The sequence below is a fragment of the Erpetoichthys calabaricus genome, chromosome 11, assembly GCF_900747795.2.
Source record: "Erpetoichthys calabaricus chromosome 11, fErpCal1.3, whole genome shotgun sequence".
NCBI classification, from domain to species: domain Eukaryota; kingdom Metazoa; phylum Chordata; class Cladistia; order Polypteriformes; family Polypteridae; genus Erpetoichthys; species Erpetoichthys calabaricus.
In genome coordinates this window covers 123,521,344-123,542,854 of record NC_041404.2, presented here as the reverse complement: position 1 = coordinate 123,542,854, position 21,511 = coordinate 123,521,344, and the positions used below count along the sequence as shown (strand labels likewise).

The following is a 21,511-nucleotide window of genomic DNA, read 5'->3' as shown; positions in this document are numbered from 1 at the left end:
AAATGTGATCAGATTTAACACAATTAACTAGACTTGAAAACAGATTGTACGCTGTCATGGCCAGAAGCTAGCACTTTGTGTTCTGTGCCTATTGCCATGCTATGGAAGTGTGATATCTGAACCTTCTACCTCCTAACTGTCTAAAGGTATCTAAATCCTGCATCTTGACCTGTTGTTTCCAAGATTGTTTTATTCTGTTTTCTTTAGGTAATGTTGGCAGAGAGGAAGGGCACAGATGAGCTCTATGCCGTCAAGATCCTGAAGAAAGATGTAGTGATTCAAGATGATGATGTAGAATGTACCATGGTTGAAAAGCGTGTGCTAGCTCTTTCTGGAAAACCCCCCTTTCTTACACATCTCCATTCATGTTTCCAGACAATGGTAATATTGTGCTTGAATGTTCCTAATGGGTACAGTTGAATTGAGCATCAGTTTTCCATAGCTGTGCTCCACACGAGCCTATCAATTTGCACACATCCGATAACATTTAGCTACCTTTGCATTACATATCAATCATGTTACACAACATAGGTAATCGTTTGCATCTTTCTCAACATGCCCATTTCAAGGCATACCTTGCATGTTGTTCTCCTTATACATCTTTACACTACTGTACGCTATGGTTAAGGTTGGGTTTGTCTGAGAGTTTTTTTACTCAGGGGTAATAAATGTCAAGGAGACAGATCTTGTAGAAGATGTTGTGTAGTGGAAGTGTGATGTAGTGCAGGGGGCTGCAGCCAGACAGTTCTTTGATTTGTTTGGTGTGTAAATCATGTGACATAAACATGTGATCTGATTGGCTGTTCAGCGAAGCTCCTAAATCACAATGCTCCGAATGTCTGCAGCTAGACCCTTTACAGTTGGTGACTTAAGCAGACTGGTACCCCATTCATATTACCCTCTTATTCCTACAGGACCGCCTCTTCTTCGTCATGGAGTATATTAATGGTGGTGACCTTATGTATCAAATTCAGCAAGTTGGCAAATTTAAGGAGCCCCATGCAGTGTAAGTACCTCCTAGTCCATATACTTTAGTGAGGTATCAGAATTGTGGAAGCACATAACAACGTAGTGTGCAATTCTCCACACTTTTTCTCATTTCATATAATATTTAGATAGATGCTTGATTTGTCTAAGCTTCACTGTAAAGCTGGATGTGCTTTTGTTGTCAAATGATGGTTTCACAAAGCTACAATCCCTCATTATGCCCTCAATGGAATAGAAGTGTGGGTAATGAATGTTTAGTTTGTCAATTCATTTGTATAATAGTTAAAAATAGTTATGTATTTGCATGTCTCAGATGGACTGGGGAGACATTTCCCTTCCATTTACAGTGAGGGGTATTTGTGATTCTCTTAGTGCCTGAGACCTCCTAACCTCTTATAGGTTTAAGTACACTTAACGATACACTCTGTTATAAATGCCTTAAACAGGTCCCACCTACCCACATTGTTTCTTTGATTTCATCTGTTGTTAATAAAGATTGCTCTTCCAAATTAATAGAGACTAAATTAGCAACATTTTTATGTAAACTATATCCCTGCTTAACTACAGTATTTTGTATTTTTAACCCAAAATTCATATGGATCTTTCTAACCCACCTGGTCATCCAGTTGTTTCAACAATTGGTTCTGTTACCAATCATTCAATGTATAGATTGTCACATCCCTATTTGTTTGTTGCACATTTTGAAGAGCAATATGTATATTCCTCTAACAATCTGTATTCTGATCAGATCATGGTGTTGCTTCATTTCATTCGTGATGTTTGTTTGATTGTCAATGGAGGAGTTGAATCACTTCTTAATTTTCAGAATTACATTAACAACTGTGATCAGAATTTAACCTTTACATTGAACTATGATCTTAAGTTGTTTGCCTTCTTGGACATTAGGATCTATGTTACAGATGCAGTAAACTCAGCTATGGAATGCTAATATACTGTTTCATTAATTACAGGTTCTATGCAGCAGAAATTGCCATTGGCCTTTTCTTTCTTCACAGCAAGGGAATCATCTACCGGTAAGTGACACTTACTAGAGTAATGCACGACATTTTTCAAATCATACTTACCTTGGCATGTCATTCTGCTCTCAGTGTGCAGATTGCATGAGCAATTTAGTACAAGTTCGCAGTTGATAATATATGTACTTTAAACTAGTCGCATATTCAAGAATTTTTTAATGTACTGAAAAAATAGAAGTAGTGGCAGCAGTAGTACAAGTAGTAGTATCCTGTCTTCATTGTACAACGTAAGTAGATGCAGTTGGTAAGATAATCTGCCCACAACTTGAAGGACATTATTAGAGTAGCATGTCTCCTCTTATGTTAATATTTTTATTCTCAAGCTGATCTTTGATTATCCACTTTGGAGACATGAGTGTTTTATCTTTGCAGCAGACTGTGCTAGAGTGGTTCACAGTAGAGTGTGTTGTAGTCAGCTTGAGAAGTAGTGCCTCTAAGGTTGAGCTCATTGGCCTCTTCCAGAAAAGAGTGTCTTGTTCCATGCAGGTAAGAAGTGAGAAGTTCACCCAGGAGGAGAGGTTCAAGTATCTTAGGATCTTATTTAGGAGGTAAAGTAGAGGTGATTCTGGGATTGACCTAAGAATCCTTACAGCAGTAACAGACTCTGATTGTAAATTTGGCAGGTAAATCCTTGGAACAGGTTCACTTCCCGGGTCCTCCCTGTGTGGAGTTTGCATGTTCTCCCCGTGTCTGCGTGGGTTTCCTCCGGGCGCTCCGGTTTCCTCCCACAGTCCAAAGACATGCAGGTTAGGTGGATTGGCGATTCTAAATTGGCCCTAGTGTGTGCTTGGTGTGTGGGTGTGTTTGTGTGTGTCCTGCGGTGGGTTGGCACCCTGCCCAGGATTGGTTCCCTGCCTTGTGCCCTGTGTTGGCTGGGATTGGCTCCAGCAGACCCCCGTGACCCTGTGTTCGGATTCAGCGGGTTGGAAAATGGATGGATGGATGGATCCTTGGAACAAGGTTTTGATTCTGTCTACGTCTCCATCCTGCCCTATGATCATGACCTTAGAGTCATAACGTAAATGATATCATGGATACGAACAGCCAAAACAAAGCTCCTGTGTAGGGTTGTTAGGTTATCTTTCTGTGAAAAAATGAGGAGCTCAATACTGGTGGACCTTGGAGAAGAGCCTCTGATTCTCTTGATCATTGTAAGCCAGCACAGGTAGTTTGGTCATATAATTAGAATGCCTTCTGGAACAATTCCGTCAGGAGTTTACTGGCCATGGCTCACTTGTAAAGGTCCCAGAACTTACAGGCACCTAGACTAGGCTGGGGGATGGACTAAGTGGAGTTACAAACTGTTATTGAAGGTAAAGTTGCCTGTTCTGTCCAGGTTGGTGTGTTGCCACAAATATCCTCACCAGAACAAGTAGATGTAAAATAAAGGGCTGATTGCAAAAAAGATAGATTCATCCAAGCTCTAAACCTATCTTCACAACTTTATTACATGGGCCTAATTTGGTAAAACATGTTTCAGGGGAATAAAATATTAATATGTGGTATTACTGTTTTAATTAAAACTGCCTCTATGACTAAAGAGACACACATGAATCATTGGTAAGATCATTGAGTGCCTTCTGAGAACTTCATACATACAGTACGTTAAATGTGTAAAATGCACTTTCAGACTGGATAATGAAAGCCCTGACATAATTTTTGTCCATGTCATCCATCCACACAGTAGAACAAAGTTGGTCTAGATATGTTATGTGTGTTGCATATGCAATTAATAGGATCATCTCATCAAATCTATTGTGAGTTCCTAGGGCAGTGGCTTACGGCCCACCTAATGTATTCAATGAGACTCTTCTGCATGGCTCTTCGGGCACCCTTGAAGTAACTGTAATATCCTCCCCCAAACCTCCCACCACACTTCGTGAGTCCCAGTCCTCTGACATGCCTAGAGACAGAGCACGTCCAGAACAAAACAACCCCACAAGGAGCGGTATAGAAGAAATAAAGTAGAGATATCTATTGCTAGTAAAGACCAAATACTATAGGCCTAGAATATGATCTTAAACAGTCTTGAAAGAATAAACCCAGGGTATAATGTTAAACAGTACCCATGGAGATGCAGATATAAAGTATGATAGTACACTCCTAATACAATAAACCAAGGGTGTGATGTTAAACAGTCCCATTTTGGGGTGGGGGAAAAAGATATATATGTATATTATAAGATATATATTATAATATTTCTGATCTATCCTCTTCATCCCCACAATTGTAACTGTCAACACAACAATAGGCTTCATAACCATATCTCTTTGCAGTATTGGAAATTAAGGTTAAAGCTATCATATATAATAATGTACAACCTTAATTTAAGATTATAAAATGATATCAAAAGTTCAGAAGCAATGTTTCTATGACCAAACAGTAGACTTTGTGAGCTGGAATGTCAAAGGTTTCAATCACGAACTAAAGAGGAAGAAAGTATTCTCTCACCTAACAGGTCTAAATGCCATGATAGTATTTTTACCTCAGACTTACTTTATCAACAAGGATAAATTTCGGTTGCAAAGAGACTGGACTTGCCAAATATTCCAAACCAGCTATACAAAGAAAACTAGAGGTGTGAGAATTCACAGAACAATTTCATTTGTAGTATCAGATCCTGAAAGGCGATATGTGATGGTTATGGGTAATTATTTAATTGTAAAGTGATTTTGATAAATATCTATGTACCCAATGTGGACGAAACAGACTTCATCCAAAACGTATTTGCATCCATTCCTAACTTGAACACTCACAAAATTATAATGGCCGGAGACTTCAATTGTATTTTAAACCCAGACCTGGATCAGTCTTCAGCTACAGTGGTGACAACATGTAACACTGCAAAAATAATCACACAGTTTTTAATTGATCATAACTTATCAGACCCATGGAGATTTCTAAATCCATACTTAGGAGCATAGTCATTCTTCTCACACGTACAGTACATCATTGTTACTCAAGAATTGATTATTTCTTTATAGATAACAATTTCTTGCCCATAGTCCAATCTTGCAAATACAACGCTATTGTTATCTCTGACCATGCCCCTCCGATCATGGAGCTCACATCACTATACTCCATATATTCCTGTCACATCTGGCATCTTAACCCCCTGTCATTAGCTGACAAGAACTGTACAGAATTTATATCCAAGCAAAATGATTTCTTTTTAGAGACAATTTCATCCTCGGAGTTTTCTGCAGGAATACTCTGGGAAACTCTGACGGCATTTTGAAGAGGACAGATTATCTCATATCTTTCCCACAAAAATAAATCAGAAACCAAGAAGGAATCAGAGTTAATCAGTGAAATTACCAGACTAGATCAAGAATGCACCAGGTCTCCAAATGAGGCACTTTTAGGAAAAGAGAGGCTTTGCAATCAGAACTCAACCTCTTCACAACTAAACAAACAGAACAACTCATTTTTAAATCACAACATTATTATTATTACCATGGAGAGAAGGCTAACAAGATCTTAGCGCAACAGATCCATAAGCAGGAAGTTCACAATGCAATATCAGTAATTGCCAACACAGATGGAGATAGAATCATTTGCCATGAAAATATAATGCACACATTTAGAGACTACTATAAGTCCTTATATTCTAGTCAGTTTAAAGAACACAAGACACAATCTAATGCATTTTTAATACATTACAGATACTACAGCTAGTGCAGAGGAATTGGATAAACCTCTGACATTATCAGAATTAGTAGACGCTATAAACTCACTTCAGAGTGGGAAAGCAGCAGGTCCTGATGGCTACCCTGCAGAATTTTATAAATAATTTCAGTTAAATTAGGTCCCCTCTTTGCTTATTAATGCAAATATCTAATTGGCCAATCACATGGCAGCAACTCAATGCATTTAGGCATGTAGATATTGTCAAGATGATCTGCTGAAATTCAAACCAAGCATCAAAATCGGGAAGAAAGGTAATTTAAGGAATTAATTACTGTTTTTCCTAAGAAAAATAAAGACTTATTACAATGTGCATCATACAGAGCAATCTCACTTCTGAATAATGATGTTAAGATACACTCCAAAGCCCTAGCTAGAAGGAGTGAGAAAGTGCTCCCTTCAGTAATATCACAAAACCAAATCGAATTTATTAAAGGTAGACATTTAGCTTCCAATCTTAAATGCCTATTAATTGTAATATATTCACCCATAAAGTTTAACACTCCGGAGATCATATTATTTTTAGATGCAGAAAAAGCACTTAATATGGTTGAATGGGATTACCTGTTCACCACTTTGCATAAATTTGGGTTTGGCCCGAACATATGTGCATGGATCAAACTACTGTATACCAGTCCAGAAGCTTCAGTTTATAGTAACAACATCATCTCAGACTATTTCAAACTAGAATGTGATACTACACAAGGATGCCCCTTGTCACCACTGCTATTTGCAATTTGCCATTGAGCCATTGGCTGTTTACTTTCGAAATACATCAGAGATAAAAAATCAGAGATAAAGGGGATTTTTAGAGAAAGACTTGAAGCGGAAATATCACTATATGCAAATGATATGATACTCAATATGATATTTATCAGACCCACAATATTCTGCGCCTACAGCCCTAGCAGAATTTCAAAAGATATCTGGACTCAAATTTAATTTGAACAAAAATGTGCTCTTTCCAGTGAATTCTCTAGCAAGCAACATTCGATTGGACACCTTCCCTTTTATCATTGCAGATCAGTTTAAATACCTAGGGTTTAACATAACAAGTAAATATAAAGCTCTTTCAACAAAATGTTTGCATGGACAAAATTAAACAAGACATGCACAGAGTGTCTACCTTCTGTCTTACTTTAGCAGGGAGAATTAACATTGTCAAGGATGTATATCCTCCCTAAGCTTCTGTTCCAACTTCAAAACATCCCCATATACATTAACAAATCTCTTTTTAAGAAATTAGATTCAATCATAACCTCATTTATTTGGAATTCAAAAAAATCCACACATTCAAAAGGCGACACTTCAATGACCTAAATCAGAAGGCTGCATGGCTCTGCCTAACTTTCAATGTTAATACTGGGCGCAAACAAACAAGCTATAAAAACCTGGACACTGACACAAATAGATGAACACACACAGGCTTGGTCTGTAATAGAAATGAAATCCTGCAGTACTTCTTTATATTCCTTGCTTTATACCCTAGTAAATACAAGTTATTGTCAATGTACTGACAACCCAATTGTCCTTCATTCACTCAGAATATGGAATCCATGTAGGAAACACTTCAAGTTAGAGAATATTTTATCTGTGGCACCTCTACATGATAACCACCTCTTTCCACCCTCTCGAATTTACAGTTTTTAATGTTTGGAAAATACATGGGATTAAATCATTTAGAGATTTCTATATAAATAGTGTCTTTGCATCCTATGAACAATTGCACTCCAAATTGAATCTCCCATCAACACAATTTTTCTAAACTATCTCCAAATTAGAAATTTTCCTTAATGAAATCTGCCCGTTTTTCCACACTTCCCACCTATTTCTATTCCAGAAGATACATTTATCAATCTTGGGGACTCATACAGCATTTCTATAATATACAGTGCATCCGGAAAGTATTCACGGCGCATCACTTTTTCCACATTTTGTTATGTTACAGCCTTATTCCAAAATGGATTAAATTCATTTTTTTCCTCAGAATTCTACACACAACACCCCATAATGACAACGTGAAAAAAGTTTACTTGAGGTTTTTGCAAATTTATTAAAAATTAAAAAATTGAGAAAGCACATGTACATAAGTATTCACAGCCTTTGCCATGAAGCTCAAAATTGAGCTCAGGTGCATCCTGTTTCCCCTGATCATCCTTGAGATGTTTCTGCAGCTTAATTGGAGTCCACCTGTGGTAAATTCAGTTGGTTGGACATGATTTGGAAAGGCACACACCTGTCTATATAAAGTCCCACAGTTAACAGTTCATGTCAGAGCACAAACCAAGCATGAAGTCAAAGGAATTGTCTGTAGACCTCCGAGACAGGATTGTCTTGAGGCACATATCTGGGGAAGGTTACAGAAAAAATTCTGCTGCTTTGAATGTCCCAATGAGCACAGTGGCCTCCATCATCCGTAAGTGGAAGAAGTTCGAAACCACCAGGACCCTTTCTAGAGCTGGCTGGCCATCTGAACTGAGCGATCAGGGGAGAAGGGCCTTAGTCAGGGAGGTGACCAAGAACCCGATGGTCACTCTGTCAGAGCTCCAGAGGTCCTCTGTGGAGAGAGGAGAACCTTGCAGAAGGACAACCATCTCTGCAGCAATCCACCAATCAGGCCTGTATGGTAGAGTGGCCAGATGGAAGCCACTCCTTAGTAAAAGGCACATGGCAGCCCGCCTGGAGTTTGCCAAAAGGCACCTGAAGGACTCTCAGACCATGAGAAAGAAAATTCTCTGGTCTGATGAGACAAAGATTGAACTCTTTGGTGTGAATGCCAGGCGTCACGTTTGGAGGAAACCTGGCACCATCCCTACAGTGAAGCATGGTGGTGGGAGCATCATGCTGTGGGAATGTTTTTCAGCGGCAGGGACTGGGAGACTAGGCAGGATAAAGGGAAAGATGACTGCAGCAATGTACAGAGACATCCTGGATGAAAATCTGCTCCAGAGCGCTCTTGACCTCAGACTGGGGCGACGGTTCATCTTTCAGCAGGACAACGACCCTAAGCACACAGCCAAGATATCAAAGGAGTGGCTTCAGGACAACTCTGTGAATGTCCGTGAGTGGCCCAGCCAGAGCCCAGACTTGAATCCGATTGAACATTTCTGGAGAGATCTTAAAATGGCTGTGCACCGACGCTTCCCATCCAACCTGATGGAGCTTGAGAGGTGCTGCAAAGAGGAATGGGCGAAACTGGCCAAGGATAGGTGTGCCAAGCTTGTGGCATCATATTCAACAAGACTTGAGGCTGTAATTGCTGCCAGAGGTGCATCGACAAAGTATTGAGCAAAGGCTGTGAATACTTATGTACATGGGATTTCTCAGTTTTTTATTTTTAATAAATTTGCAAAAACCTCAAGTAAACTTTTTTCACGTTGTCATTATGGGGTGTTGTGTGCAGAATTCTGAGGAAAAAAATGAATTTAATCCATTTTGGAATAAGACTGTAACATAACAAAATGTGGAAAAAGTGATGCGCTGTGAATACTTTCCGGATGCACTGTATAAAAAACATTTTAAAGTCCCTTACTTTTAAAGATCCCAGAGTACAGCGGGAAAAGGATCTCATACTCAACATTTCAGAAACAGAGTGGAAGGCAGCCATGCACAGAATTCCCTCTAGCTCCATATGTGCAAAGCATTCAAATTATTCTACTTAAAATCTTTTATCGAGCGCGTTTATTTTGTTTAAAGTTGTCCAAAATGTTTCCAGGGCAAGACCAAACCTGCGAACATTGCAATCGAGTTCCAGCCTCACTGGGTCACATGTTTTTGGCCTGCACCAAATTAACATAATTCTGGACCAAAACCTTTTAAATGCCTTTCAGACAGCCTCAGTGTCACAATCACTCCTAACCCATTAACAGCCGTGTTTGGTGGACTCCCAGATGGGCTTAAAGTGGAGAAGGACAAATAAACTGTAATTGCCTTTCCTTCACTAGTAGCATGTATACTTATCTTTCTAATCTGGAAGAATGCTAACTCTTTTGAATTTGAAATTGGGAAAAATCAAATTCTCACTTAGAGGATCTGTTCAAAACTTTTTAAAAACCTGGCAGAAACTAATCAATAACATTTTAGAATAAGCATTTATACTGGGGTAAAAGGCTCCTTTCTCTCTTTACTACTCTCAACAGGTTTGCTCTGGCTGTTGGCCTTTTTTTCTTTCTTGTGGGTGGGGGTGGATTTGAATTAAGTTTTGTTAAGTTTGACTTGATTGTATGGAATGTTATATGCTTTTAATAAATTCAGTAAAAGATCAAAAAACAATAATAATAATAACTGAAATGTCGGGTCTTGGGTTGTCCCTGAAGAAGTTGTCTGTTTCAAAGTCATTGTTTTCTTGACTCATGGCTGAGGACCACTAAATTGAGGGTCCTAGTATAAAAAAGAACTAGTAAGGAGGAACTGTAAACAGACAGCATTTGCCAAGTTCATCAAGGTGTGAAAGGCTTGAGCAGAAAATGGTTCAGTTTGATCTGCACAACTCTTCTTTTGGATTCAGAGATGCTTTCATGTAGCAATCTTGATTGTGCTCCCATGCTTTTCCAAAAGGTTGTTCTGTCTTTTAGGCCACACTTCATGCTGAGGACAGGTTTTTGTTTTTTTTTGTCTCAGGGATCTCAAGCTGGACAATGTGATGCTAGACTCAGAAGGCCATATTAAAATAGCTGATTTTGGCATGTGCAAAGAACACATGTGGGATGGATTAACCACCAAGACATTCTGTGGCACTCCAGACTATATTGCACCTGAGGTAAGCTTTCACGTGATATTCACAAAAATTGTGTTTTCCTTTACAATTAGGGTTAGTGAGAGTGTAGAATCCCTTTACTGTTGTACATTAATTCCACTTCACCATGAACAACTGTTTGTTTCTTTTTCAGATTATTGCTTATCAGCCTTACGGGAAGTCTGTGGATTGGTGGGCCTTTGGTGTCCTGCTGTACGAGATGCTAGCAGGTCAGGTGAGCTGCCGGTCAGTCATTCCAGTGCACTTGGCAAGGCTCGCTGTGTTGTCTTCATAGGCTTTCAGAAATTGGGATGAATGGGGACAAGTAAGGTGAGAAGTTGTAATTTAGAATTAGAAACGGAAAAAATGAGGATTTTAGAGATGGGAAAGAATGTGTAGTAGGAAACCAGAAACCAAGCAATGTAAAACTGGAGACCAGACAAAAGATTGAAACTGGAGGTATGAGAGATGTAAGGATGTAAAATTATGGGCACTGAAGATACATGAGAGGGTGAAAGGGGAGCAAGAGGAGCAATAGAGAGTGAAATGAGGGGAGAAATCCATGGTGGCAGTGGGGTGGTAGTGGTGATAAGTTTACCACATGCAGGAAACGAAGTAGGAAATGCAGTTGCAGCAGTCACTGAGCAGGGAAGTGGATTTTAAGAGGGTGAAATATGGGGGCTTAAACTAATGGTGCAGAAAGAGTATGTACAAAAGCTGAATAAACACTACGATGAGTTGTGTTATAGTAGTCAACCTGTGATGGTCTTCCCCATGAAAAGGCGCTCTGTCAAAATAATTGTTTATTTCCTGTCACTGAATAAATAGATTTCTCTCTTTTCAGCCTCCATTTGATGGTGAGGATGAGGATGAGCTTTTCCAGTCCATCATGGAGCACAATGTCACGTATCCCAAAATTATGTCCAAGGAGGCAGTAGGGATCTGCAAAGGGGTATGTGACTGCAGGATTCAATGTTTTTATAATCCTTATCTGGTCAACACAAGTGACCACAGATTTGACACATCAAGGTGCCTTCTCTTTCCATTCTTGTTGCCAACAGTTACTGCTTGGTTCCTTGGATTCTAATGTTTTAGAGGATGACCTGGTGTTTCTTAGAAATTGCTTGAAAGAAATACAGGGTTTGAGTTCTGCTTTTGCTCTTCCGACGTTAATTAAGGTGGCACGTCTACTTCCCTTTCTCTTCAAATCTGTCCAGTGATTTAGAGGAAAATCCAGTAAGATGATTTCCAAAAGCCCACATTCAGATTGGTTTCTTTGGGTATCAGAAATATGAAAGGATGTGGTGCACTAAGAGTACATCTGATATCACTTTCTGTGTCAACTTTTTTATTGTTTTGCTTCTCAAGATTGTACTAAGCAAACACTTAACTATAAAGTAGAAGGTAGAAAATTACCAAACCATTCCTTGCTGAAGAGTGAACTTTCCTAATAAGGAAAACTCCAAACTGAGGAGGTCAACACTGGTCTTTTGTTTGTTTCTGTCCTTCTTTTGTTCCAGCTAATGACTAAGCACCCTGCGAAGCGGCTAGGCTGTGGACCAGAGGGAGAGCGAGACATAAAGGAGCATTCTTTCTTCCGCTACATGGACTGGGAGAAATTGGAAAACAAAGAAGTGCAGCCACCCTTCAAGCCAAAAGCTGTAAGTAACGCACTGTGCTCTAAGCTCTGTGCACCGTCCTCTGCCTTTCGTCCCTGAATGAGTTGTTCTTGTGTCTATCACCCTGTACTCTCCTGCAGGAGAGTTCCTGTTGCTGTTCTTTCACGTGTCCTTGCTGTCTAGTGTCTCTCTGTGCCTTTTGTGCACTGTCTCTGTTGTGGCTCATTGTGCAGCATCCTTTGGCACTTTGAGCCGTGTCTTCTTGGAAGCTGTGAAAATGCATTAGGAATGAGAAGCTGAACCTGTGATCACGATGATTCTTAGTTTTTGAATAAATCAAAGGAGATTTCTGGTTTAAGAAAGTGATGGTGTGCAATTCTGCCTTCAACCTCTAGGAGTCAAGAAAAAGCAACAAATCTATTTACTTGGTCTAGAGAATAGGTTTCCTTCTCAGCACCTTGATTCTTAGCAGGCTAAGATGGGCGGACATCATTAATAGCCTGCTCAAACCCCCTGCAGCAGGGCTCCGTGATGCTGATCATTCCTGACGGGCATTGTCAAGGACAGTGGAGATCTGTCTCGACTCCACTTAGGCTTTTAATGTCTCTCCACCCATTTAGATCATCAGGAGGGAGGAGCACAGCATTAAGCACAATGGCACACAACTTCTAATAGATGGGCAGCTTTCAATACTAAACCAAACACTGCATTGTCTTTGCCATTTCCACAGAAGAAGAATTCCTCGGTATGGGTGAATTCATCCAGAACAAAGCCATCACAAACAGCATCAGCAATTCACTGTTGCAACGTGAACAATTACCCCTTCTACCCCCTGCCAACCAATGTACCAGACCATTGGTTGATTTCAGAGGCCTTCCTTTTGTTTATTCAGAAGCCTCATTGGCACCTAACGTAAATGTGGATTGGCCGAGATGCCTGTTAAGCAAAAATACAGGATGTCACAGGATCCAAATCCAGCAAGGAGCTGTTGTGGGATTGTAGGAGCAGACATGATCAGACTTCAGGGAGTTAGATTTGGCTACTCACTGTAATGTTTGCTGAAATGAAATGCAGGTGAAAGTGATGTTGGAAGTAGAGGAAAATGGTGGTTTTAGAGGACGCAAATGTCTTTTGCCCTAGTAAGTGCCTCAGGCTGACAGCTTGGCTGCACGGTGTGGAATTTCTTTAAAATGCTTGTAGACTTAGTAACTCATCAGGATCTGCTCGTGTCAGACGGCAGACTGTTTGGCAGTAAGTGGTTTCCTCTATGGATCCCACAGAGAAATCGTACAAAGTGTTTTACCTGTGAGCTACGGCCACTCAGCTATCAAAAACTCAAAAGCACTACAAGTGTGAGGAGAGGTTTAGGAAGTGGTCTGGGAGCACTTCACTGTGTTAACAGATGAATTTGGGACTGCTGGGACCTTACCCTGCACATGTGTTAGAGGTTGGGCTCTGTGTCTTCTTGTCAGCCAGGCTTAATGTATCTCTGTAGTGGAGGCTCTATGTATCTTTTTGTTAGAATGTGCTCTGCATGTCTCACTATAATTTGTGTTTCTGTGCTTCCTTGTATTGAAGCCAGCGCATCTTTCCATGATGTGGAAGTTGTGCCTTACTGTATCATTCCTGTATTGGATTGTATATTGTTTGTCTTACAGTGTGAAATTTTTGAACTAAACATCTCACAGTATTGCAGGCTGTGTTGTGTTGCTGTATTAGAGGCAGCATGTTTTTGTGTCCTCGCTGTAATACGATGATGCCTTCTGTCTGTCTGTCTGTCTTCCTGTAGTACAGGCTGTATGTGTGTTTGTATCTGAGGCTGTGAGTACTGCTGTATTTAAACGTGCTGTGACTCTTACTTACTGGTGGCTTCACATGTCAGCGGCTGTGTGTCATCACTGTCTTACACTAAACATGGTGCTGTGCTGTGCTGCATTGGAGGCTGTTTTGTTTGTTACTGAGGGCTGAGTGTTTTTTTTTAAATGTAGACAGTAAGTGTTGTAATTGTATCAGAAATTAAACTCAAAATATTTCCTTCAGATGTAGATTTAGGCTTTGATGTGCTGCAGGTTGAATTTGCTTTGTTGTATGTCCTTTCTTTATTCGTGTGAATTCTGTTTGTATTTGAGTCGGTTCCCCGTGTCATCCATGTGTCTTTCTGCATTAACGGCTCTGTGTGTCTGTGCACTCGAGGCTTTGTGCATCACAGTATACGTAACCTTGTGTGGTGACTCATGCCGCAGGTTCTGTGTCGCCACTGTCTTAGACTGTGTTTTGTGCATCCTCATGTATTTCAGGATACAAGTTGTGCTCTACTGGATGTTTGTATGTAAGGGTTTGTGCGTTGGTGTGCTGGAGGTTGTATGTTGTAACTGTATTAATGGGCATTGTTTGTAGATTGCAGATTGTTTTACTGTTTCTTGTGCGTGTTCTGTCTCGTGTGGCCTTGTGTGTGTTTTATCATCCTGGGGTCGCATCTAAGGTGGTGCTGCAATGTGCCTGGCAGTTTTGCATTAGAGGCAGTGTTTTTGCATATCTAGTTGCTCTGTGTCTCGCTTCTTTCTAGGTTGTGTACCTTTGAGTGCAATCGGCTCTGCTGAACGTTGTGTTTTATATTGAGGCTGCATGACTTGTATTTGAGGTTCAGTACTCCCACATATAGGGAGCCCTTCGTATTTCTACTCTTGGTGTTACATTGATAGAAGACTTCTCTGGGTAGTAAATTTGCTTTTTCTTTGCACCTTTACTGTTTGTGAGGGCTTTCTGTGTGTTTTCAGTACACTAGAAAACACTTTGTGTGTCAGGCTGCTTTAGACAATGTGTGTGTAGCTATATTTTAGGCTCTCACTCTCCTAGAGACTGTATTTTGTGGTGTATTATAAATTATATGTTTAGCTGTGAGTCACTGCTGTACAGGAGGCTGCCTTTATCACTCGGTTAAAGTGGTAATTCCTTCTTTTGTACGCTGTGTGACTTGTGATGGAGGATGTACAAGTTTCAGCACTTTATATTACAGTTCAATACCATTATGATGGCATATGCAAGGCTGTGTTCTGTTTCAAGAGGACTTGCGTTGCATTGTGTTTGGGGTTTGTTTTCTCTAACCCTCCGTGTCTTCCGCTTTGTTTCCATATAAGGCCTTGTCTGGCTGTACTAAACGCCATGTTTCCTACTGTGATAGGTTTGTGTCAGTTTTGCTGTTTATCACCATCTGGGTGTCTTGCATTGGATGCAAAGTTAGTTACTGATGTTAGCAGTATTGCCGGCTGTATGTCTGTGGATATGAGAGGTTGTGTGTGCATATATAGGGCAATGTGTGTTTCCACTGATGGAAAAAATGAAACACAACACTGTTTGTTGGGCTGAAATTCCCACCTTCATCCCTGAAATAGGTGTAAACAAATGAGAATCCTAGGAAAACAGCACAATACAGCAAAAAAAGCAGCAGGAAAACAATCTCAACTGAACATTAACAAGAGTCGTCTTGTCCGTCAATATCACATTCCTCTGGGAGCCACCAATGCTTGAATCTGCAGTGGGATGCTATCCAATTAGTGCAGAAGGCCCTCACAAAGTTGCCCATTTACAAACAAATGGACATGTCTCTGGAGATTGTAATCCACAGAATTACAAAGGTGCTCTGTGTGGTTAAAGCCAGGAGAGAAGAGACACCAAGGTAAAGCACTTGGGTGCTTGTGGCCTGCCATTGTCTTGTGGTAGGGTCCGAGGTATCAGGGACATCTTACTTTAAAGCCACCAGCATGGAGCTGTGTCTGGTACCTTAATTTTCAATGAGAAGGACATAGTGTCTGCTGGAAGTTTCTTTAGCAGTATGAAATCTTCTGATGACTTGATCCTGCTCTGATGTGGTCACTTGAGGGCAAATAGATTTTGGATTGATCATCTATCTAGTCTGCCAATCTGCTGAAACCTTGACTGTTAATGAAACTTTAATCTGTACCTTAACCCCTGATGTCCGGGAATGCTTGTGCATGACATATTTGTCTACAGTATGCCAGTGGCCTCTTCCCTTGCTTTGGGTGACATCTGAGGCATTATGAAATGCGCAGCCTTTGTTCTGCTGTGAAAGTTGACTAATTTTAAAATGGCCCTTGTTCAATCTGGACCTTTTTGGATAAAAAATGCACCTAATAAGTTTTTTTTTATTTTTGGTAAGCATTTGTGCCTCATTGGATAGACAGATAGGTAGGTAGATAGATATCTAGATAAGGGACAGACAGACAGACAGAAAAAGAAAGAAGTAAGTTGAATCTTTCCCAGGGAGGGTATTTGGCTTTTTACAGAAGCTCAATAAATAATAACAACCCTCTCTCAAATATACCCCTGAACAACTACAAAATAAGAACATTACAAAAAAAGAAAAAAAGACTTCTGACTTGGCCGTCACGGTCATGGTGAGGCATTCTGCAGGCGTATTGCCTTTGGTATAAAGGAGCCCCCATAGCGTTTCTTAACACTCTTCTGCTGAATGATTCTCTGGCTGAAAGTCCTCAGTGTTAGCGTGACAGATGTGTAGCACTGTTCATAATGGCGTTCAGTTTTGTCTTCATTCTCTCCTCCACTACTGCCTGGAGATTGTGTCCCATAACCGAGCCCACCTTTTTAATCACCTTGTTTATCCTGTGGGCCTCTTTTGAAGTGATGTTACTGGCCCAGCACACCTCAGTATAGAATATTGCACTACCCATCACAGAGTTATAAAGGATGCAACGAATTTCACTATCCATGTTAAAGGCAGTGTCCTAAAAAAAGGGTCTCCTTTCTTATGTGTATGCTATGAGACCAGTTCAACCAATAATATACCCAAACACATGCAGAAACACCACACAATCACAAAAATCTGACGATTTCTTTTGCTAAAACATGGTCATTGATGTGGACCCCCCAAGTACTTGTAGCAGTGCACTACCTCTGCATCCGCTCTCTAAATAGTGACTAGATGTAGAAGCAGTTTGGTGTACCAAGAACAAAGTTTTCCACCTGACTCCTATGCTCTCTTGCTCCCCCCTTGTCAATACACCCCAAAAAGTGCACAATCATCAGGAGACTTTCTGGAGGTGACATGACCTGGTGTTATATTTATAGTGTGAGATATATAGAGTGAAGAGAAAAGGAGACAGGACTGTTGCTTGTGGTGTTCCAGTGTTGCTCACATGAGCAGCAGAGACACATTCCTTGAATCTCACAAACTGCAATCGGCCTAAATTGCTAATCAGAAGGTACAATATACAAGCTAGAGCCATACTCATTCCAGAAAAGGCTGTTTCTTTTTTCCATCAGTGTGTTTATGTCTTTATATTATTTAGTGCTTTCCTGTAATAGACACCATCCCAATGCAATTTCGAGCTTAGGCAAGCTAGTCCACTACATCACCTGTCCTGTGTATGGACATTTGTGTCTGTGCAGTACAGTATATACAGGAGGAGGATGTGTATGTATAGGACAGACTGTATGTTGATGTGTATACGATGGTACATGTTTTTGCTGTGTGCTTATACTGTACAGCAGAGGTCCCCAACTCCGGTCCTTCAGGGCCACAGTGGCTGCAGGTTTTCATTCTAACCAAATTTTCTTAATTAGTGACCTGTTTTTGCTGCTAATTAACTTCTTTTGAAATAATTTTAGTTTTAGAGAGTTTTAAGATTTGTTCCCCTGTTTTTCTCCATTGTTCCTCAAGATTGCTTCATTTTTTTCCTTAAATGGCACCCAAACAGAAATGAAATGTGAAATGAGTAAGCCAACAGAAGTCCAACTAAGTCAGGGCCTCAAACTCCAACCAATTCTGTAATTGGGTGCAGAGTCTTGTTGTTAATTAAACCCGTTCTTTAATTCCTTGGCTTGTTGCTGCTCTCATTGTGCAACAATATATACATTTACGAAATTTTTCATTTTCTCTTATCTAAGAACACTCTTAAAATGTTTTGGAGACCTGAGCAGATGAACATTCCTGAGACCTCCATCTTTTTTTATTCTCAGATACTGTATGATGTACACAGTTTATGGGTTGTGTTTTGGCTCATTTTGTATCTCATTATTGTTTGGCTGCTAATTAAGGAAAAAGAAACAATAAATGGCTCCAAATCTTCAAGGGCATGTCAATTAAAATGAATTCAAAAGAAGTTAATTAGCAGCAAACACGGCTCACTAATTAAGAAAAGGGTTAGAATAAAAACCTGCAGCCCTCCAGTACTGGAGTTGGGGAACCCCTGCTCTACGGTAATGGTGCCTTTTAAATGTTTCATTAAAAGATAGGCTAATATGTGTCTCTGTACGCGACTGTCAGTTAGACCATATCACACAGTGAAGTTTCACCGCTGTTTATCGCATGTGAAGAAAGTTCTGGTTACTGTGCTGTGCTTGTATATCGTATTGAGTCCTCTTCCAGTGGTAATTGTGGCAAGATACACCACACAGCCCTTTCACGCTGGAGAAGGCCGACATTTTTCATTTCATGACACTTTTAATGAAGCCGCTATGTTGGATTTCATTTCATAGGCCATCCATGCGCTCAGTGCAGTTTTTAAGTTTTTCATTATTTTGTTGTTCACACACCAGCATGCATGTGGGTGTTTGTATATACTGTCTGTCTTTATTCTGCTGCCATTACGTTTCTGTTTTTTTTTAACTGCAGTTTGGGTAGGGGGTGTGCGTGTGTGCCTCCTCTGCTCTGTTTGTGTAGGCATGTGTGACTGATTGCGTCTACCAATCCTCTTTTCTTATCATTCTACATGTGTGCTTGTGGTGGGCTTGTGCGTTGGCCTGCATCTCCCTGATGCTTTTCTCCTTTAGTCTCTGCTGTTTTTGTGTGTTGGCTCTGTTCATGTTACTCCTGTCCTATATGTGTCGTTTATCTTCTTTCTCAGCTTGCTTTATGTGTGGTGATGTTTGTTTGTGTTTCTCTACCCTACTGCTTTATATACAGTGTGTGTGTGTGTGTATATATATATATATATATATATATATATATATATATATATATATATATATATATATATATATATATATATATATATATATATATATATATATATATATATATATATATATATATATATATGTGTGTGTGTGTGTGTTTATGCATCAATTTGTATATTTTGTGTTTTTCTGCCTTCTCTCTCTTTCTCTGTCTTCTTACCTACGTGTGTATTTTTGTCCTGCTCTTCTTTTTTTTCCGTTTCTCACACCTCTTTGTCTTTGTTTGATTCTCTTGTTTCTTGCTTCTTCCCCATCTGTGTGTTTCTTGTTTCTCTTAACACACCCGCCTGTGTGTATGGAAGGCAATTTCTCCTGCTTTGCTTTGTTTTTGTCTGTTTGATCTCTTTGCTTGTGTCGGTGTGTGTGTGCGTGTGTGTTTGTTTTTTTACGTCTCCACTCACTCACTTTTTTCTGCTCATCTTTGGGTTTGTGTTTATGTGCCATTTATTTATTTGCCTATTTATTATTTACCTTATTTATTTGTCATATCTGCACGTATGCCTTTTTTGCCACCTGTCCCATCTCATCTTTTCTTTTCCCTTCCACAGTGTGGCAGAGACGCCGGGAACTTCGACCGCTTTTTCACCCGCCATCCGCCACAGTTAACACCACCTGACCAGGAGTTCATCGTAAACCTTGACCAGGCCGAGTTTGAGGGCTTCTCCTTTATTAACCCTCACTTTAAGAGTGTCGAGGTGAAGAGTTAGAAGCCAAGGCCTTGTCTCCTGGGTGCCTGAAGTGGCGCTGCCCTCGGGGGTTCTTGCCATTTTCCTCTTGTCATATCAAAGAACAAAAATAACCGCTCTCAGGGTGACCACATGGCTGGGAAGAAGCAATGCTATTACTGTATTTGAGCAACTGGCAAACCACTTGGTGTCCAGCTGCCAAGTCTCCATTCATTCCTGCCCCTCTGGAATCCAGCTGCTGTGTCTCTGTTCCTCCCCACTGATGACCTGTTGTGGTGTTTCTGTTCCTGCTCCTCAGTGTTCACCAGCTAACTCTGCACTTTGTGCCCTTTTGCCACCAGTCTTGCTCCTTTTGGTGTGTCTATGTCTGTCCCCAATGGGTTTCAGATTTCCTCTGTACAGAGACCGTGGTGTGCCTGGTTGCAGCCTTGTCTGTATTTAGTGCACCATGCTGTCCGTGTAGCATAAAGAGGGGGAGAACGCTTGGGCGCCTTCCATTATTTGTTGCTTTACCCTCCGTCTACCAAAACTGATTCGACCTTATGGCCGCTGGTAATCGTTCATGAACATGGCAGTGAGTATGCCTGTCGGGCTAAGGGGTCCTTATTTTTATTTCATTTTTTTACATTTAGAGAAATAGTGTGTGTATACTTGCATGTGATTGGGGACGTGGGGTGGGTGAGGGGTGTATACGGCACCAAATCTCGAATTCAGCTGCTTATGGTCGCTAAGGAGCTGCCCATTCACCATAATAACAGATCACCAGCTGAGCAGTGACACTACTGCAACATCATGTGGGCAAAGCGGCAGCATATTCATGTGCCCTTGTAGAAGAGAGGCACCTAAATGCCGTGCAGAAGCTCCCCGGTGCTGAGAGTGAGACTGATGGGGCACCCAATGAGCAGCGAAGAAACAGTGCACCCTGGGGCAGGGAGGTGGGACAGTTAGGCTCCCAATGAGCAATGAGACAACAGCCTGCCTTCTGTGGAGCTCACACGGAGTGGTGATATCCTCAACATCCCAGCGAGGCAGCCAGGGAGCAGTGAGATACCAGTACACCCTCGGGCGCTTCCACTGATGGCTGTAGCGTCTCACACTGAGCAGTGAGATGCCTGTGGGCCCTGGGGAGAGGCCCAGTGAGCTGTGCAAACCTCGTCCACCCTCGGGGAGTCCCAAAGAGGTTCATATAGCACCTTCCTAAATCTGGAGCCCTGCTGGGAATAATTGTTGCCAGTAGGACGCCAGGGTAAGTGGTCGCCCTGGAAACCACTGACACGTCATTTTCACCAGTTGGTAGCCAGTAGCCTGCGTTGCTCAACTTATCATCATTTCTCATTTCTGCCAAACCTCCAAGAGCTTGATTATTTTTGTAAGGTTCTCTAGCGCAGTGCAGACCGCACAGTGGAAGTGTCCAGTGCATGCATGTTGTGCAAGCAGAACAGAGACTTTGGGGGTATTCTTCACTTAGCTTCTTCGCACCTCTAGATCTGGAAGAACAGCCCCCCACCCTATCCCTCCTCACCCTGTCGTGCATGAGAGTGGCTGTGTGTAGACAACGTTGTTCCGCACTTCTGATTGGCTCTTGTGTTTGTAAACTGCTGTTTCTGTGCCAAAGTATTTTCCATAAAATAAAGACTGATGCTGAAAACAGCTCATGGCGACTCATTTACATGGTGAGGTCTGCCATGGCCGGAACGTTGTTAATCAAAGGACTCCCAACTGCAAATCTTTTGTGCCATCCAGGTTCCTGGCATGGCTCTGACA

At 41.0% G+C, this 21,511-nt stretch overlaps 1 protein-coding gene across 2 annotated transcripts in view; it reads left to right on the top strand.

The window, feature by feature from the left end:
• Window positions 1-21,511, top strand: part of prkcba (protein kinase C, beta a) — a 98,577-nt gene that overhangs the window by 69,151 nt on the left and 7,915 nt on the right. Inside the window, exons 10-17 of one of the 2 annotated variants that reach the window (XM_051933341.1) lie at window positions 208-381; window positions 915-1,006; window positions 1,959-2,021; window positions 10,332-10,470; window positions 10,601-10,681; window positions 11,291-11,398; window positions 11,967-12,107; window positions 19,610-21,395. In XM_051933341.1, the coding sequence (XP_051789301.1) occupies window positions 208-381; window positions 915-1,006; window positions 1,959-2,021; window positions 10,332-10,470; window positions 10,601-10,681; window positions 11,291-11,398; window positions 11,967-12,107; window positions 19,610-19,768 (957 nt within the window). In that variant the 3' untranslated portion in view covers window positions 19,769-21,395. Of the gene's footprint in view, window positions 1-207; window positions 382-914; window positions 1,007-1,958; window positions 2,022-10,331; window positions 10,471-10,600; window positions 10,682-11,290; window positions 11,399-11,966; window positions 12,108-19,609; window positions 21,396-21,511 lie in introns of those variants that run through there. The other variant, XM_051933342.1, reaches the window with a different exon arrangement.